Source organism: Epinephelus lanceolatus, chromosome 14 (genome assembly GCF_041903045.1).
Source record: "Epinephelus lanceolatus isolate andai-2023 chromosome 14, ASM4190304v1, whole genome shotgun sequence".
In the NCBI taxonomy this organism is placed as follows: domain Eukaryota; kingdom Metazoa; phylum Chordata; class Actinopteri; order Perciformes; family Serranidae; genus Epinephelus; species Epinephelus lanceolatus.
In genome coordinates, this window is record NC_135747.1 from 21984646 (window position 1) to 22003171 (window position 18526).

The following is an 18526-nucleotide window of genomic DNA, read 5'->3' on the forward strand; positions in this document are numbered from 1 at the left end:
CTTTATTTATTCATTCATATTTCCGTGTGTGTAAGGCACTTAGTAACTGTGGGTTTTTAAGAAGTGCTGTATAAATAAAGCTTTACTTGCACACATATCAAATGTGCTGTTTATAAATCAGCACTACGGCTGCTTACCATGCAACGCCTGTATGTTCAGTTCATTTTGAAAATACTTAAAGTTGACTGAAACTCTCAGAGGAATTTAATAACTTCAGCATTGTTTTGCCTGCTGAGAGTTTTAACAAGGAAGATGGGGGACCTCTGTGTTTTAGAGAATATTTTTGATTCACAGTGGCATTCACTTCATTTGAATACCTTTGTGATGGCAGGTTGTTAGCTCGTTTGATGTGTGACACAGCTTTCTAATGGGACTCTTTGTCGCTTTGTCCTCATTTTTAATGTTACTGATTATATTCTGGTGTCCCTGTAACACCATCAGGGTTTAACACTCTTGGCCTGTCATAGATGTCTCCTTAGTAGTGAAATGGGGCATGAGATAACAACTGTACAGTTTGCCTCTGCCACTGGGAACACTAAAGTTCATGCACCAGACAGCTGACTTCATGCCACTGAGGCTCATCTAAATGTCTATGAAACCCAGGCAATATCCCTCAAGCCAATTATTGTGTAAAGTGTTTCCAACAGGCGCTCTCCCAGGGGCTCTGTTCCTGTGATGTGTGAATACTGATGCAACACTGAGCAGCTTCTGTCAAATTCTGTCAGTTCTTTTTAATCATTGATTTGAAAATGGTCTCATAACAGGGGCACTGAGGCCATTACATTTTATGGTTTATCGCTAGTTTTATGTCTTACTCCTATGACAGAGGCACGTTTTAGGCATTGTTTCTAAACCGTATATTCATTGATGTGCCAGTACATGAAGTACTGCAGGTGCACTGCAGAATGTTGCGTCATCATTTGCTGAGATACTTACTGCTCATTGATGAGGCAGTGGTCTACATGACTTCTACACTAACTATCACTGCAGTCTCTTTGTCAGGCACTCATCCAAAGTTATGAAATTCATACAAACAGCAGGTAACCTTAATTTACTCTGTCAATCTACTGTATGCCCCACAGTCTTAAGTTTTCTCTGAAATATTCTTTTAAAGTAAACCAGCACATCACAGCCCTGCTCCTTGTGGGTAACACATTAAATTCAGGTTCTACTATTTAAAATGGGTTGATCTTATTTTATTGTAGAGCTGAGCATGGCGAATTGCATAGCTCAGTGCATCCTTGACCTGCTCGCTACCCCTCTCTCTTTCTCTCTCTTCCTCTTCACTCTCAGTTTATCATGACACTATTGCTGTGGGTTGTGAGCTCTGGGGACACTGAGTTCGCCTGCCCTGCACACACACAGTTAATGTTACCTAACTGGTTTAGTTAAACAGCATAATCAAGCTGTTACTGTGTCAGTGTGAGTTTGTTGGGACCGTTTAAAGGGCCTGGTGTCGGGTGTTTGTTGCTGCTGCTGTGTTAGCTCGTGCTGGCAGGGCAGATGTTGAACAGGCAATTTTGTGTAATGGCAGCAACAGAAAGTTTGCAGAATCTTTCAACCAGTTAAGATGATTAGGATCCAATGAGGGAGGGGATTGTCTCTCATACAGGTTTCCACCTCTGCCTCAGGGTCATTAGCTCGTTGAGGGGTGCTGTAGTCGGCCCCCAAGAGCAACATCATGGCATTGCCCTGGCGGCGGCGTACAACTCCAGCCTGGGCAGCAGCAAACTAAGCTGCTTTTCGAAACTTATAATTGCTTTCGTCCTTTGCTTGTGCATTTAAATTTGGCTAAAAACTATCTGTGTTACTTACTTTTCTGACAGGGTACATTAGCTTTATACAGGCACACATTATTTTGCCACTTTGTAAAGAGCACACATCTGGAGACGCCTAGTTGATTTTGTGGTGATAGGTAGCGGTGAAATGTGCCACAGACAAAGCTCCAGCTGCAGGGTTTTGTTCCATTTTAATTGTAATTACTTCTTTGAGTCATAGTCCCTTCTTTGAGCACCATCGTCATCGGGCTCTGGCTGAGTGTAGAAAGTTTGTTTCATTGTTCCCTACCTAGTCTTATTTCAGGCCTCTAAATCACTGTCAACATATTGCAGCCAGAGTGCTTAAAGTGGATTTATTAGCTCATGTGGTTTATATTTCCCCCATTACAAATGTAGGAAATATAAATACACTTTGAGATGTCACTACGGTATGGCTTGGAAGAAATTAGACTTTAGTCAGTGATTTTTCCAGAAGCTGGTCATCATTGTTGATGGAGCAATAGGCAGCAGCAGCTGAGGAACAGGTCACCTGCTCCTCCTCCTGTTGCCCTTGGAAGTGTGTCAGCTCCTCCAGGTTGGACTGTAATTAGAACACAGTCATACATCCCCAGGGCATCTCTCTTTCCTTCTTCCCCATCCCGTCCCTCCTTTTTCCTTCTAAATCAGACCTCCTTTGAACACTGCAGCAACCTGTTCAGAAACAGAAGATCCTTCTTTTAGAGCTCCACCTGGAATCCACTGCCTCCTTTTTATAGAGTTTATCTGAGGTGGTCAGCCTTTGCCCACTTACTCCAAAATTGCTTCTAAAGTCATGTTCTTAACTTTGTTGAAGACACACTATGTGGCTTTATAGAGGCTATGAATACAAGAGGGCATCTGCTTTAAGACTATATCCATAAAATTTGGTTTTTAGTCAACAAGGCAGGTGGTAGAAATGTTTTTTTCCAACAGCTGGAAAGATGTCAACCTGTTCTTTGAGGCTCTGAATGTTGCACCCCCTGTTACTATACAGGAGCTTTGGGACACATTGGAAAGGGAGCTGTCTGTCACAATTGATGATGAAGAGTGGGATGATATCTTGAAACATGCAAAATCAAGTTTAGTCCGCAATTGTATCAGAGCATTACAGTTAACATTATACACAGAATGCATATATCCCCCAACAGTAGACATCATGCAAGCCCTCCTCCTTCACCCATGTGCCTTAAATTCAAGACAGAAATTGGTACTTTAACTTAATGTCTCTGGTCATGCTGTAAGCTGCAAATGTACTGGTCCAATGTCCTTTTTGAAATAGAAAAAAAAATTGTTTGGAATTGGAAATAGACCTGGTACTCCTCATCCTGCGCCTCCCAAGCAGCCATGTAGCATCAGAATACAATAAGAGATTGTACTAATGCTTTGAGGCAGAACATTTTGTTGCAGTGGATTAATGACAAAGTACTAACTGTTGAAGGCTGTCAGACAGTGCTGGTTGATTTAGTTTCATTAGAATACCTTATATTGATATTACATTTAAAAATAGACCAGTTCTATAAAATATGAGACCCCTACATGAACTATATAGATTCTGGTGTCTCTGCCATCGTGCTGCAGGAATTTTCTTGATTTTACTTGTTGCACATTGTAATTGTAACCTCTGCTGTTGCATGTTTGATTCTGAGTCGGTGCTCTGTGTTTTTGGTTTTGTTTTGTTTTTTGTTTAGTCTTTTGTACTTTGTTTTTATCTTTCCTGTGGATTTCATGTGAATCCATCTTCTACTTGTTGTGAAAGTTTAAAAAAAAAACTAATAAATATATTGTCAAAAAAACAAACAAAAAACCCAAACACAGCAGTGGGCTCTTGCAAATGCCTTGAAGTTATTAAACGTTCCCAGCTTTGCATATTTTTCACAGCTGAAGCCCAAACTAATTTACGCTCTTTATTTATTACTCTGACATGTTTTTAATTCTGCTGAAGTCTGAAATAACCCTGCCTCTACTCTTTTCTCTTTGTGTTCCAGGTGGTGGCATATCACTACTGCCAGGCGGATAACACGTACACTTGCCTGGTACCGGAGTTTGTACATAGTATCGCTGCCCTGCTGTGCAGAGCGCACCAGCTCAGTGCGTACCGGGAGCTGTTGCTGAGAGAGCCTCACCTCCAGAGCATGCTCAGTCTGCGCTCCTGTGTCCAGGACCCCATGGCCGCCTTCCGGAGGGGGGTCCTTGAGCCACTAGCCAACCTTCGTAAAGGTAAAACACCATGGTGTCATATTTCAATATATCATGTTTGTAGGCTTCCTCTGTTGTGACTCAATTTACTCATTTGCTGTTTAATTCTTGAACCACTGCATGTTACTCCACAGTACTCCAGGAAATGTATCGTTGAAAAAAACATACTATAGATGGCACAGCACAGTGTTAAAAGGCATCCTAATTGTTTTAATGTAATTAATTAAATTTTGTTGGATGATAGGAATAAACTGTACTCATCATAAAGGTTTCTAACAGACAACCAGCACTAAGTTATAGTGTCAGTTGCTTTGTAGGCCATCTGAAACCTCTGCTAGATTTTACAGAAACATTATTAGATCAGATTATCTATTCAGACCAAAAACAAAAACAACAGGTCTGTGGGCTCTCATTCCTCCTTTTTGGTAGCTCTACCTCTCCATGTCCGCGGGCTGCCTATGATCATATAATTAACATTTGGAGTATACAAGTATACAATACAGTTTTGTCCATGTTACATATTGTGAATGAACATGGTAATTTTATCATGTGTCCTTTAATAGTCTAAAATGTAAGTTGAAAAAAATAGCAAATAAATGTAATGTAATGTAACAGAAGTACTGATTTAAATCGACACTTCAGCTCACAAACATTATAGGAATGTTAAATGCGTATGATCATACAAAAGAATCAGGGAAAGTTTCAGAGTAATTCAGCCAGCTGCCACCGAAAGTATTAACTGCCATCTTTACAGAGCAAATACAACCTGACATTTCAATAGGGAGTGAAGTGGGAGCAGTGGCTGTGTAGTTGATGAATCTAAGTAAAAGTCTCGAGTGGACTCGAGTCAGACTTGGTTCACTAATTTGATTGACTTCAGACTTGACAAAATCACAGACGACTTTGAACTTGACTTGGGCTTTAACATAATTTGCAAGCTGATGCTTACCTAATATCATATTATAACTGTTGTTTTAATGGCATTACATTTGTTGAAAAGCGCATTGTGACTTGTTTAGGACTCCAACCTCCAAGTTTTGATTTGATTTGGGACTCGACTCGGGACTTAAGTGCAAAAACTTTAGACTTACTTATGACTTGCAAAACAGTGACTTGGTCCCACGTCTGCCTCACTGCACATCATCTTACTGTATTGGTCACTGTGTGTGTTTCCAGAGCGCAGGATTCCGGAGGAGGACCACATCATCTTGATAGACGGGCTGAACGAAGCTGAGTTCCACAAGCCTGACTACGGAGACACCATTGCCTCCTTCATCACGAAGATCATTGCCAAGTTTCCGCCCTGGCTTAAACTGGTGGTGACGGTCCGGGTCAATTTACTGGTAAAGAAGAGCTCATTTAATTTAAAAAGAAAATGTGTTGTCAAAATATATTTTCTTGCAATATAATGGAATAAATCGTCATCATTCAGACTCATTAAAATTTTCAAATGAGCCTGCTTTTGTTAAAGTCCCCATGAAATGAAAATGAACCAGTTTTAATCACGTCCCTGTGTTAACTGCTCATTTATATCATTCCATGCCAAATATATGTATGAAAAATTTTATCAGACTGTTTTACATCAAAATCTCCCTCTGTAAAAACAGGTAATACAGTTTCAAATGTTTGATGACTCATCCTGCCCTCAGGGGCGTTTACAAAAGTTGATATAATCAAATGAGACTTTCAGGGACTAGCTAGCTACAGCGGACAAAACTGCACTTAATCGTTTATGGGTTGCAGTAGCTAACAGCAATATGGAAAGAGACTGATAGAGATGTGTATTAGTGAGCAAAAAGTTTGTTTTTATTTCCAAAACACTGGCAGAGGTCTAATGTATTCATCTCTCCATCTTCCTCCTTCTGATGTAACACTGAGAGAGGTGTGTGGAGAGCCAACACTCCACTGTGGCTCCAAATCACTCGGAACTTGTAGCCCGCCCTCTTGTAACTCTGCGTCACAGTACAGAGGCTAAAGATGATCTAACTTCTGTATCATGGGGGACTTTTAAGGGAGAGTTATAATCAGCTTACTACAGAAGGTTAGCTACTTTAAAAATTCCCACAGTACGATCGTAGAATATACCAAAGCTCAAGTCCAATCTGTCGTCACCTCGTGATACTCTCACTGACTGCCATCAAACTCTGTAGACTTTGACAAGTGTGAAAGTTGAAAGGTTTTCCTGAGCTGCTCCTCTTTGTCATACTCTGCTATATACAGAGTCATTCTTGTCAGGCATATCCAGGAACATTCAAGAAGGAACTGAAGTATCAGTGACCCAGGAATCAAGACTGCATGACAGGGGAAGGAGCAGTCAGTCACTTTGAGTCGACTAGCTCGGCAGGAAAATGACACTGGGTCAACCAGTTTCAGAGAAGTGCTGGGCCTGTGTTGAACTCACACTGGTGATGGCTGAGGCTTCGACATGCCTGATGAGACCCACGATGGCTGATTTTCTTTGCTGGGATGAAGCACTGAGCCTGGGATAATAATGTGATAGCTGACATCAGGAGCTCAAGTTATTAATGCTCAGGCAGTGGCCAGGCCGAGGTAGTGTCCATCAGTATGCAGTGCACTACAAACCAAGCTCTGCCCATTTGTTTTTATCCTTTGAGTCAGAATTAATATGCGGTTCATGTCAAGGTTCTCTGGATGTGCTAAATCAATCCATTGTAACGCTGACTTTTTGTATTCAGCTCTTACGTATTCACCTCTATTAATCTGTCAGGATCCGTTTATGGTGTGGAAAGATTTTTTCCGATGTCCCGGTTGACTGCACACAGTGCAATTTGCTTAAAACATTGCAGTGAAAGTGAATGTAGGTGGGCCCTGATTGACACAGTGAAGCAGTTTTTTAAATTGAAGGGACTTTTGTGTCACAACCTCTTAACTCGCTAGTCAGTTTCACATGTCACAAGTCATAGATAAAAAGGGATGAATCATTCATGTGGCTTTGGAAAGGCTACGTAATGCTCTGCCTTCAATGGAATCCATAAAGAAATACTACTCAGTTGTCGTGAGTGGAAGTGTCACAGTTTTGTTTTGCACTTTGAGCAAACAAATAGGATGTCACCAAGGAGGAAGGGTTCGGGATATTGGCTTTTGCTTGCCAGACTAATATCTGGCTTATCTGTGAGGTGTTGCTGGCACTTCGCTCACTTCGTGGATTATAATCAGTGCATTTCAGTGGCTCTGTGCATGAGTGGATACATGTGTTTGTGTGTGTGCGTGTATTTGCTGTACCTTGTCATGATGAGGAAGGGAGAAGTGTTATCTCACTGAGGCAATGTTTCTTTAGCCTCAGACAGGTAGAGGATTGGAGGATTAAGGTGCATTGATTTCTCCAACCCACAGGACATAGATTGAAATGTGAGCTCTGGCACAGACCTTTGTTAGAAGTGTTCCTGTTGTCCCCCCCCCCCCCCCTCCCCCCCCCCCCAACATCCCATCCATCCCCTGCCTCTTAATACTCACTTTCCCAGTCCTGTTTTTCTTTAAGCCACATTTCCAACAGTAACAACTGTCTGCTTTGGCCTGATAGCTCAGCGTGTTTGCTCCCCTAATGCTCAAAGACAGTCCTCTGATAGTTAGCACACACAAGCCATAATTCTTCTGTTTGTCTGTTGTGGTAATAACGAATACAGTTTATACTGCAGCAACGAGAACTAGAAAAAGACTCATTGTTATTCGGGTATTAAGATTTAATTGGTACATTTTCTCATTAAAGGAATACTTCACCCCCGAAAAGAGTTTGTATATCAATTACTCACCCCGTGTTACATTAAAATTGTGAAGAAAATTTTTGTATTTCTCGCTTGCCTCCAGTAAACAAAGAATCCAAAAATGCAAATTCTTTATGAAATGCAGTCATAGGCGACTGAGTGTCAACAGCAGCAAAACTGTGTCAAAACATTGGTTTACAAACTCTCGCACAGCTCGTGCAGTATAATCCAAGTCTCATCTATCTCGTCATCAGCTCAGTTCTTCACAAACAGACAGGTCTTTCAGACAGGCACCTGAACAAAAAGTGAAACTTATCTATGTTTCTTTAAAGCCAGACTCCATTGCTAAAAACAGTAATTTTACCTCGCTTAATATGGGAGCTGCTGGTCTACCACTACCTTGATCAGTGGGTTTGTTTGTGTTATTTTGTGACTTTGGTGAATCAGAACTAACCCCTTTTAAACACCGAAGTCACACAGTAACACAAACAAACCACTGATCAAGACAGAGGCAGACCAGCAGCTCCTGTGTTGAGTAAGGTAAAATTGCTGTTTTCGTCAGTGGAGTCTGGCTTTGAAGAGAGCATAGATGAGTTTTACTTTAAGCTCTGTTTCCTGTCCGAAATGGCTGCCTGTTTGGGAAATACTGAGTAGAGTTCTCAGCGGGCCCAAAAATTTAACCCGAAACCGAAATGACCCGAGGGACTTGAAGCCCAAAACCGGCCCGGCCCGACACCATCACGTACATCACTGGGTCCGAGCCCGACTGAACCCGAGTTGTTGTTTTTTTTAAATGGAAGGGGGAAAAATGATGCTCCCCCTGTGCGCCTCAGCAGTCTGGCTTCCCTGGCTCAAATACAGTATCTTTAATCACTTAAAGTCAACCAATTATTCATGTCCCAAAATAATATTACCAGACAGACAGGCTTCAATGTCAGCGTGGGAGAGAGCAACCATTGCGCATCATGTAGCGCTGCGCCACTGCATTTAATGAGCTGCAGCCGCTCTCAACACTTTTCCTGCATCTGAACACTGACTGACTGACTGAACTTCGCTCACACTTCACAGCAGCATATCTTGTTTTAATATTATTATTTTTTCGTCAGAACGGAATTCAACATTCTTTATTTTTAACCTATAATTCGCATTTTCTTCTTGCTTAATTATTATAGCCCTATTATCATCCCCCTTACACACACACACACAGAGCAGACAATACTTCAACTCGAACACTTTATTAAAAACGGTAACTATAACCTTCAAACATCAACAACATAACATTGAATAATGAATGGATTTGGAATAATCTTTTTTTTTTCTTTTTTACTTGTCTGCATTGGTCTTCATAGCTTAGCACCACTAAAGGGTGTAAGCTTCTTGTGAAGATTGATGCACTGTTAATCTTGCAGTCAAGTATTTTATACCCATAATGCGTGGTTGTGACCGTCACCCACCCTCCCTGGAGACTAGCCTAACAGCCTTTATTGGAAAAACTTCCTAATATGAGTCAGAGAGGGCCGTGATACACCAAAGTGTGTCAAGGGGAAAGTAAGGAAACAAGCAAGGGGGGATTGAGGGGCAGGTGCTTAAGTCCTGAGTTATATAGTGACAGTGCATGCGGAGAAGGAGGAGGAAAAACAAACAAACAAATAAACAAACAAACAAAAAAAAAAACGGGAGAAACAGGCAGTGTAGCTGATGTATTGTGGCCTTGAGGTGGTTGTGCTCCATGCAGATTATCAAAAATAAACATATACATGTCTACTATACTGTACTGAAAAACAAAAACAAAAGAGAAGTCTACACTGAACACTAAAAATGTGAGAGTCTTGGTGGAGGGGGAAAGCCAGATTGTGGAGAAGAGTTGCCAGCGCGGTGTGGTAGGTTTGAGAAGCAAGTGGGCCCCTTTGGAGTGATCCCATCGGTTCTTTGCGATGCGTCACGGAGCTGAAGTATCGAACATGCATGCGTGTATTTGAACCCTCCCAATGTGTTTATGAAAACCATCACCAGGGTCCAGGGCCAGCCCTGCGGGGGAAGGGGGGGCGGTATGGCACCCCAAGACCGCAGGAGCGCCCAGACCCCAAGACCAGGGAGCCGCAGAGGCCGCAGGACACCACGCAGGCCCAAGGACCCAGGGCGGCAATGGCCGGCACCCCCAGAGAGCCAGAGACACACCCCAGACAGGCGGGGCAGGATTTGGAATAATCTTAACAGACATGTTATGTTATGTTATGTTCTTTATTTATACAGCCCTTTACAACAACCCTTTCGGTGAACCAAAGTGCTTTACAATAGGTGCAAAAAACAATTAAAAATAAATAGAGGCAATAACAACAATAAAAACAATAAAAGCAATGAAAATAATAAAAGCAATAGGAGCAATAAAATACAATAAAATAAAGTAAAACAGAGTAAAAGTAAAAGAGTCACCACACTACTGGGTATTAAAAGCCATCCTAAATAAATATGTCTTCAGTCTAGATTTGAAAAGGCCCAGGTCAGAAATGAGGCACATTTCAACAGGGAGCTTATTCCAAAGCCTGGGAGCAGCGATGGAAAAGGCTAGATCACCCCAGTGTTTGTATTTTGACCTGGGCACTTCCAGCAAAAGTTGGTTTGACGATCTTAGCGCTCTACCAGGTTCCCGAACAGTTAAAAGCTCAGTTAAGTACACTGGGGCGAGACCATGAAGAGCTTTAAAAACAAACAGTAAAATTTTAAAATCAATCCTATACTGGACGGGAAGCCAGTGAAGGGATTTAAGAACAGGAGTGATGTGCTCTCGTCTGTTAGTGCTGGTTAAAAGACGGGCCGCAGCATTTTGCACCAGCTGGAGGCGACCAAGAGAAACCTGGGAGACAACATAGAGAGCATTACAGTAATCTAGTCTAGAGCTTATAAGAGCATGGATGGCCATTTCGAGGTTGCGGCGACTTAAAAACATTTTAACTTTGGCCAGGAGACGAAGCTGGAAAAAACTAGTTCGGACAACACTGTTTATTTGTTTGTCGAATTTAAGGTCTGAGTCAAGAAACACTCCCAGATTTCTGACATTTTGACTGAGTGTTGGAAACAAGGTTCCAAAGCCAGTCGTCCCTGTGTCCCCAAACATGATGCACTCTGTTTTATCATCATTAAGGTGAAGAAAATTCTGGGCCAACCACTGCTTAATTTCAGCCACACAGGAAAACAAAGAACTCTGCGCACTTTGACTGTTTGGCTTCACTGGCAGATAAATTTGCAGATCATCTGCATAACAGTGAAAGGAGAGGTTGTTCCTGGCTATAATTGACCCAAGAGGCAACATATACAAAGAAAAAAGAATAGGGCCAAGAATAGACCCCTGTGGGACCCCACAGGAGAGAGGAGCACTTGACGAGGACAAGTCACCAACCATAACAGAGAAGGTTCTGCCATGCATATTTTCTTCCTCACAGGCTGCTCAGAATATGAGAACCATGGACAGCAGCATTGTGTGTTAGTGCTGCTGTCGCACCCTCACACAGTGCGCTTCTCTGACAGACACACCACTTTTTTTTTCTCTCTCTCTCTCTCTCTCTCTCTCTCTCTCTCTCTCTCCGCTGTCCGAGCCCGACTCAGCCCGCCCCAATTAACTTAATTAGTCGGCCCAAACCGACCCAACCCGTCGGGCTTATTCGGGTCAGCTCGGGCTCGGGTTGAAATTGAGAACTCTAGTACTGAGCATACGACTGGACAAATAAGACTTGGATTATACTGTCTGAGTTGTGTGAGAGTTTGTAAACCGATGTTATGATATAGTTTTGTAGTTGTTAACCACAGACTTTTATGACTTCAATTCATCAAGAATATTCTGTGTTTGGAGTCTTTGTTTGTCGTGGAGGCATGCAAGAAAAACAAAGTTGTCGTCATGAATTCAGTAGAGTCAGAGAGTCAGTAATTGATACACAAAAATCATTTGGGCAGTAAAGTATCCCTATAATATAGGCTAATTTGAATTGAGCGTAGAAATATAACTTTTTATATTTCACTGATTGTCTTTGCCTCATCTCTTCCATAGGAGATCACCAGCCTTCTGCCCTTCTCCAAGATCTCCCTGGATGACTTCAACGACAACACAGAGATAAGCAACGACCTCAACGCGTATATCCAGTACCGTATCAATGGCAGCAAGGAAATTATGAACAACATTAGCCTGAATGGCAAAGCAGACCCCATCACAGTCGGCAAGCTCAGCAGCCACCTGATCTCCCGCAGCCAGGGTTCCTACCTGTATCTCAAACTCACCCTGGATCTGTTTGAGAGAGGCCACCTGGTGATCAAGAGTGCCAGCTACAAAGTTGTACCTGTGTCGCTTGCTGAGCTCTACCAGTTACAGTGCAACATGAAGTTCATGACCAATTCAGCCTTTGAGCGCTCACTGCCCATCCTAAACGTAGCGCTTGCATCGCTGCACCCCATGACTGACGAGCAGCTGTTCCAGGCCATCAACGCCGGCTTCATCCAAGGGGAGCTGCCATGGGAGGACTTCCAACAACGCATGGAGTTGCTCTCGTGCTTCCTCATCAAACGGCGGGACAAGACACGCATGTTTTGCCACCCCTCCTTCAGAGAGTGGCTGGTGTGGAGAGCTGATGGAGAGAGTACAGACTTCCTCTGTGATCCCAGGTCAGTCCTCTGCTTTTAAAGCAAATGCAGCAGCTCTCCTTTTAGGAATGTGGGCTACTATTACAGGCATGACAATTCTGTAGAGTGCATCTAGAAAACATTTGTGCCACGCATCACAATTCAACCCCAAAAAATCTGTAGGAAAGTACTCATAAAGGCATGATGATAATTACATGGCAGCAGTCAAAATAATTAAATTTCGGAGGCTTTTTACAGTAATTTCGAGACCGTGTCTTTCACTGCTTGAAATTCAGGCCACAGTACAAATAGATATGCACAGCAGACAGCACTCTCATGTTTGAGAAGTAATCATGTTGTTTGTCCATGAATTTTTTACTTGTGCCTCTGAATTAGGATTTAATAGTAGTTGAATCATAGTCACCACTTTGCATGAAAAGCAGACTGACATGAAGAACTCGGTGTGGAGAGTAAGTAGAATGTTCTCATCAATAATTGCAGCGTGAGTCATTTCTGAGTCAGGGCAGAAATTGAGTTTGAGATGTTCCCAGGTATTTATTGTAAACATAACAATCCGCCGTTTACAAGACAGTCAGTAATGTACTGTATTGCAACTTTGTTATTTTGTTACTAGCAATCAACAATTCACAAGAAGGACAGTACTGACAAACCGAGATCCCTGCAGCAGACAGAACAGCTGAGTTTCCACAGAAAAACAAAAGCAAACATGTAATATTGCGTCTTACATCTGGAGCTCTGGCTGCTTGTGGGTGCCATCATGATTTGAAATGGCTTGATATCAAAATATATAGGATTTATTTCTTATAAGTCATGTTATTAGAGTGTATTTCTACCACTGAAAATGTAAAAACATGTTAGAAATGGACCTTTGAATCAGTCCGTAGGAAACAAGACAAGTTAAAAACTTTGAACACCTTTTTTTATTTGGAAAAAATCTTGGCATAAACATTTTACATAAAGCGTGCAGTCATATGAGTCTCCTGTGTACTTCACCTAAGTTAGAGTAAATTTCCAGAAGAGACTACAATCTGCAGAAATGATCATTGTTCCCTGCCGTGCCCTTCTTGCCCTGTGAGACAGGCTTATCTGCTTCCTTACTGCTACCTAATTGTAATTCTGAAGCCACCTCACCCACATTAGAGGCTTCAGTCATTCACACTTAATAAATTGGATGATGTCACTTTGGCCTGCTTTTCCCCCCCCCCCTCCCTGTTGCTCGTCAGTATTGCCTCTGCTCACACAGTGGTGTCTCTAAATGGACCAGAGCCGAGCTTCATATTCTGGTCATTCACAGCCTTCCAACTCCGTCATTAAAAAAACAAAGGCTCAGAGTCTGGCACAGGGAATGCACATGCAGACAAAAGCTAGCTGCACTGCCTCTCTGTTTTGCCAGGGCATGGATGGAGAGAATTTGAACCAGATCAAAGTGATCTGCAATCATGCATGTCCTTTTAATGAAGTTCTGCATTAATTAACGGCAGAGTGCCTGAGTGAAGATGGAAAGGAGAACCCAGGGGTTTTACACTCTTCCCCCTTCACTGGGGGCATTTTCTGCATTTATATGTAACATGCAGAATAAAATACTTCTCCGTGACTATGCCAAGATTCTCTTCATGACCAAAATGAATGAGTAGTTTAATGTTCAAGTGGGACAGATGCATAAGTAGATTTACATTTAGCAAAAAAATAGCATCCAAATTTTGTCCTGAAGCAGAAGACCTACAGTATGTTAACCTAATCTTTTGCTGTTATTTTATTTGTCACCTATCCTCCTTTACAGCTGAGTATCCTCTCTGTTGTTTCCTCACTCAGGACTGGCCATGCTCTTATGGCTTTCATGCTTTCCCGCCAAGAGGGGAAACTGAATCGTCAGCAGACCATGGAGCTGGGACACCACATCCTCAAAGCACACATCTTCAAGGTACAGAAGCTCTACGTTCATCTTTGGATGAATCCATCTCTTCTAGGAATTTGTGTTTACTGTTTATTTCTTTATGTATCATATGAGTAAAGATCACCAGAGGATAAGCTATAGGATGTGAAGAGAAACATACTGTGTCTCAATTCAGATACCTCTGTTAGTACACTTCCGTGTAGCTCACTATGTGCACTATGTACTTATGACAGAGCAGTGTTGTCTCAAATCGAACACGGCTGTTGGCATTTTTGGGGTTCCTCCCTTTCCACTATGTAGCCAAGATCGTGACCATTGATGGTGAAAAGGATGAATGTACTTATGACCTTAAAATAGCAAGGGTAACACCGAAAAACACCAAGCAGCGGTGAACTGTGGCTCACCGCAATAATTACATTTTTCTGTGGCCAGTAGGTGTGTTCATGTGTCTCAGGCGGAAATAAATTCTTTGTCGCATAAGTCAGTGTGTCACAGGCATCACAGGACTCTGTTCACTGATTAGCTGCGGGTATTCTCTGGCCACAATTCACTGCTATAAGTTAAACTATCCCCAACTCCTAGTGTGACTGCATTTCACCGCAGAATCAAATGGCCACAGCTTATAGTGGCCACTGCAGCTTTTTGTAGACGTTGCATGGCAGTTTGCCACAGGCCGTGCTTCACTGCTGCTTAGTGTGTTTTCAGCTTAAATATGGAAAAAATGCAAACTGAGACCGCAACTGACTTCATTGACTTTATGTATATGTGTTTATGCGTGTGTGTGTGTGTGTGTGTGTGTGTGTGTGTGTGTGTGTGTGTGTGTGTGTGTGTGTGTGTGTGCACGCGCAGGGCCTGAGTAAGAGAACAGGTGTGTCATCCAGTGTGCTGCAGGCTTTGTGGATCAGCTGCAGTGCCGACGGCCTTTCTGCAGCCTTGGCTTCCCTGAGAAATCTCTACACACCCAACGTCAAGGTAAAGATGTTCTGCAGCTCTTGTGCGTCAGTTGGACCGGAAACATTCGGCCCACCAGCTGATTAGATGATGAAATTGGTGTTAAATTGAGATATAATGATATTTTGAAACACTAAACATTTGCTGGTTCTAACTTCCCAATTTTTTAGAAGTGTAAGTAAAAATCTTCTTGGTGTTTTTATGCCTTCCGGCCATAGCTGGAGGCATTATGTTTTTGGGATGTCTGTCCGTCCCAATCTTGTGAATGCGATATCCCAAGAACACCTTGAGGGAATTTCTTTAAAATTTGGCACAAATGTTCACTTGGACTCAGTGATGAACTGATTAGATTTTGGTGGTCAAAGCTCACAAAACATGTTTATGGCCATAACTCAAGAATTAATTAACAGTCTCACACCAGCACAGAAACGACTCAACTCTGTTGTTAAACCTGTTAAAAACCATGGTAATTGTTAGCTGTGTGATGCAAACAGTGAGTGCACAGAGCTCACACTCCTGCAGCAGTAGTCTCATGATTAACAGAGAGTGCTACAGCAGGGCAAGAAGTGGCGGAGCGGATCAACACACTGCACGCAGCTCTACAATGAAATTAGATTTGACCTGTTTTAAATAGTAACATTTGCCTTAAAGTTACAGTGATTAGACAAAATTGCAAGGTCATGTAGAATTCACAGAGATCGGCTGAATTTGTGTTAATTGTTGAGATTGCAACAATGTGAAGGGACTGAAACAATTTCCTTAAAACTCTTAAATCCATACAAACTCATATTTAGTATACTCTGTATTATTAGTGACATATGAAGTCCTCAGTTGTCCTCCCTGAATGCTTTGCAACTCCACAGATGGCAATTAAGTTGTGACTTATTATAAATGTCACGCTCTGTTCCTCTCTCTCTCTCACACACACACACACACACACACACACACACACACACACAGCTCAGAACAGATTAAGTTTTGAAACCACCATAAAGAGCAGTATGAGGACGCTCATCGATCTGACTGACGCACCTTGTTTCTTACTATTAGCTTGATCAGTGACCGTCTCTTGTCTTCAAGGCCATAAGCAAATACCATTAACAAGCTGGCAAACGTGTAAATTAATACACAAATAATTGGTGTCAGAGTGAGTTAGCACAAAACAGCCTCAGTGTTTTCTGTTTTATTTCTCCTTGCTCATATCCATTTTGAATTTAGTGCACAAAGCATTTGCTATATTTCTGTCATTACCCATTTTCTCATTTAACAGTAACTCACATTATTACCCTCTTTTGGAATTACTTACGTGTTTATTGCAAGATTCAATGTTGCTTATATGATAATGATGAGAACAAGACTCAGTATGTTCAGGACAATTATAGATTTAGGAAGTGTATGTCTCATATTAGCAATGAATTTAGACTAGAGCAAATGAAAAGAGTGTCAGTGATAAAAGACAGTCCATGGTACGTTAGTTAATTAACGGCGGCTGGCAGGACTGCACATTAGACGCCAACCGCTTATTTGAACACAAGACAAAAAGAAAGAAGACACATACATTCAGTTTGCATCTGTGGCAAACTGTTTTATCAGTTATATCGTGTAGCTTTATAATATTTCAAGACTAAAATGGTCTGTTGCTTGTTTTGCTTAGTGATTAACCGTGTATGTATTGGATATTTCCTGAGCATTCTTAATCTAATAGAAGCTACACAGAATATGAAAAATGTTTGCAGGAAATTGGGAAGTAGATATTGATGAAATGTGTGCCAGGATGAGGAAAATGGGAAACTAGAGGAGTTAACAGGTCAGCACAAGATGAATGGGGGGGACAGAAAGTCATTTAAGGATAAACGTTTCTTTACTATAAACGTAAAGTATCTACTTATGTTTTATTTATTCAGATCTCCAGTTAGACTTTGACTTCCTCAGATAGTCTATTTATGATTTGTTGCTTCTGGAGCCCTCTGGTTTTGTTTTGAGGAGAAAATCACTGGCCTTCCCTAGATTATGTCACGATGATGTATTCCAGCTTGAAGCTAAATTATCCTACATATTTTCGTAGCGTTTCAGTGGTATTCCATCACTCGTTGTCATCCTCGTCTATTTGCGAGTTATTGTTTGCAAGTGTAGCATCACTCAAAGAGACATTCACAGAATGACCTTGTTCTGTCCTCTGGGAAAAACAGAGAATCGCTGTTAATTCATTTCACATCGGCTCCGACAAAAAACACACAATTTCATTTCCTGTTGTCAGATACTCATTTGGCTCCACGGTTCTGTTTGACTAAGCATTTATTATTGATTTCCTCATCACGGAGGAGAATAACACACTTAATAATTGCATTCAGTAGAATGTGACCACTTCATTTGGTGTCTGACCTTTGCTTGGAGGAAAAATCCCTGAGGCTGAAGCAGTAAGAGCTTTTGCACCGAAATGAGCTACAAGGGGAAAATCAAATGTATCCAAGAGTCTGAGATCCAGATTCTGCTGCTGTTTGAATTAGTCATTGACCATGGTGTTTACAAATCCTTGAAAGTCATGAATTGGAAAAATGTATGGCCTTAGAAAATTGGTTAATCCCCTCATCTTATTGTAGCTTCAATATAATAAACTCCTGTGGTATCATTAAACAGTGTAGAGTGAATGATTTATCAAGATTTGGAGGTACTTCAGGAACATTTGAGGAGGAATAATGAGTGCATGAGGATTCACATGATCCTCGCAGATTGAAATCGTAATATGAGACTAGCTGTCATCCAAGATTTTAGATATTATAATATTGCAAATGTTGTCATTTCCTGGTTTCTGGTTGGCTGCATTACAGAAGTGATGTAATTTTTTTTAACTTGCCAGACTGTTGTAGCTGTTCCAGTGTTTGCTTTTACCCACTGACTCATTACATCCATTAGGGCTGCACAATTAATCAAATATTAATCACAGTTACAATTTTGGCTTCCAACAATTAAATGAACATAATCGGCTGTGATATTGATGTTACAAATGCGTGCCCTGCTCATAGAAAACTCTGCTGCATATCAAATCAAACACTTCCTAAACGAACAGCCAGACTCTACTTTTAGGAGCTGTCATACTGTCATGCATGCACCCTGCAGCATCAGCCTGTGAAAACTTAAATGAGTGATGCGACTGCAGATGGGCTAAAGGAAAATTATCTGTCATCAACCATCATCATCAATCATCATCATCAAAAAATACAGTGGTAGATACTTATCCATCCAGCTCTCATGACAGACTGGAATAACCAATGCGTTCGTATTCCATATTTGTTAATTAGTAGGAATGTAACACAACATAGACGTGAAAGTGAAAGCAG

At 41.6% G+C, this 18526-nt stretch overlaps 1 protein-coding gene across 6 annotated transcripts in view; it reads left to right on the forward strand.

Moving 5' to 3' along the window:
* The window catches only part of tanc1b (tetratricopeptide repeat, ankyrin repeat and coiled-coil containing 1b), a 137625-nt gene that overhangs the window by 98045 nt on the left and 21054 nt on the right, over nt 1-18526 (forward strand). For all 6 annotated transcript variants that reach the window (XM_078174484.1, XM_033617695.2, XM_033617694.2 and 3 more), the window contains 5 exons: nt 3782-4013; nt 5169-5335; nt 11757-12364; nt 14156-14264; nt 15087-15209. In XM_078174484.1, the coding sequence (XP_078030610.1) occupies nt 3782-4013; nt 5169-5335; nt 11757-12364; nt 14156-14264; nt 15087-15209 (1239 nt within the window). The remainder of the gene's footprint in view (nt 1-3781; nt 4014-5168; nt 5336-11756; nt 12365-14155; nt 14265-15086; nt 15210-18526) is intronic.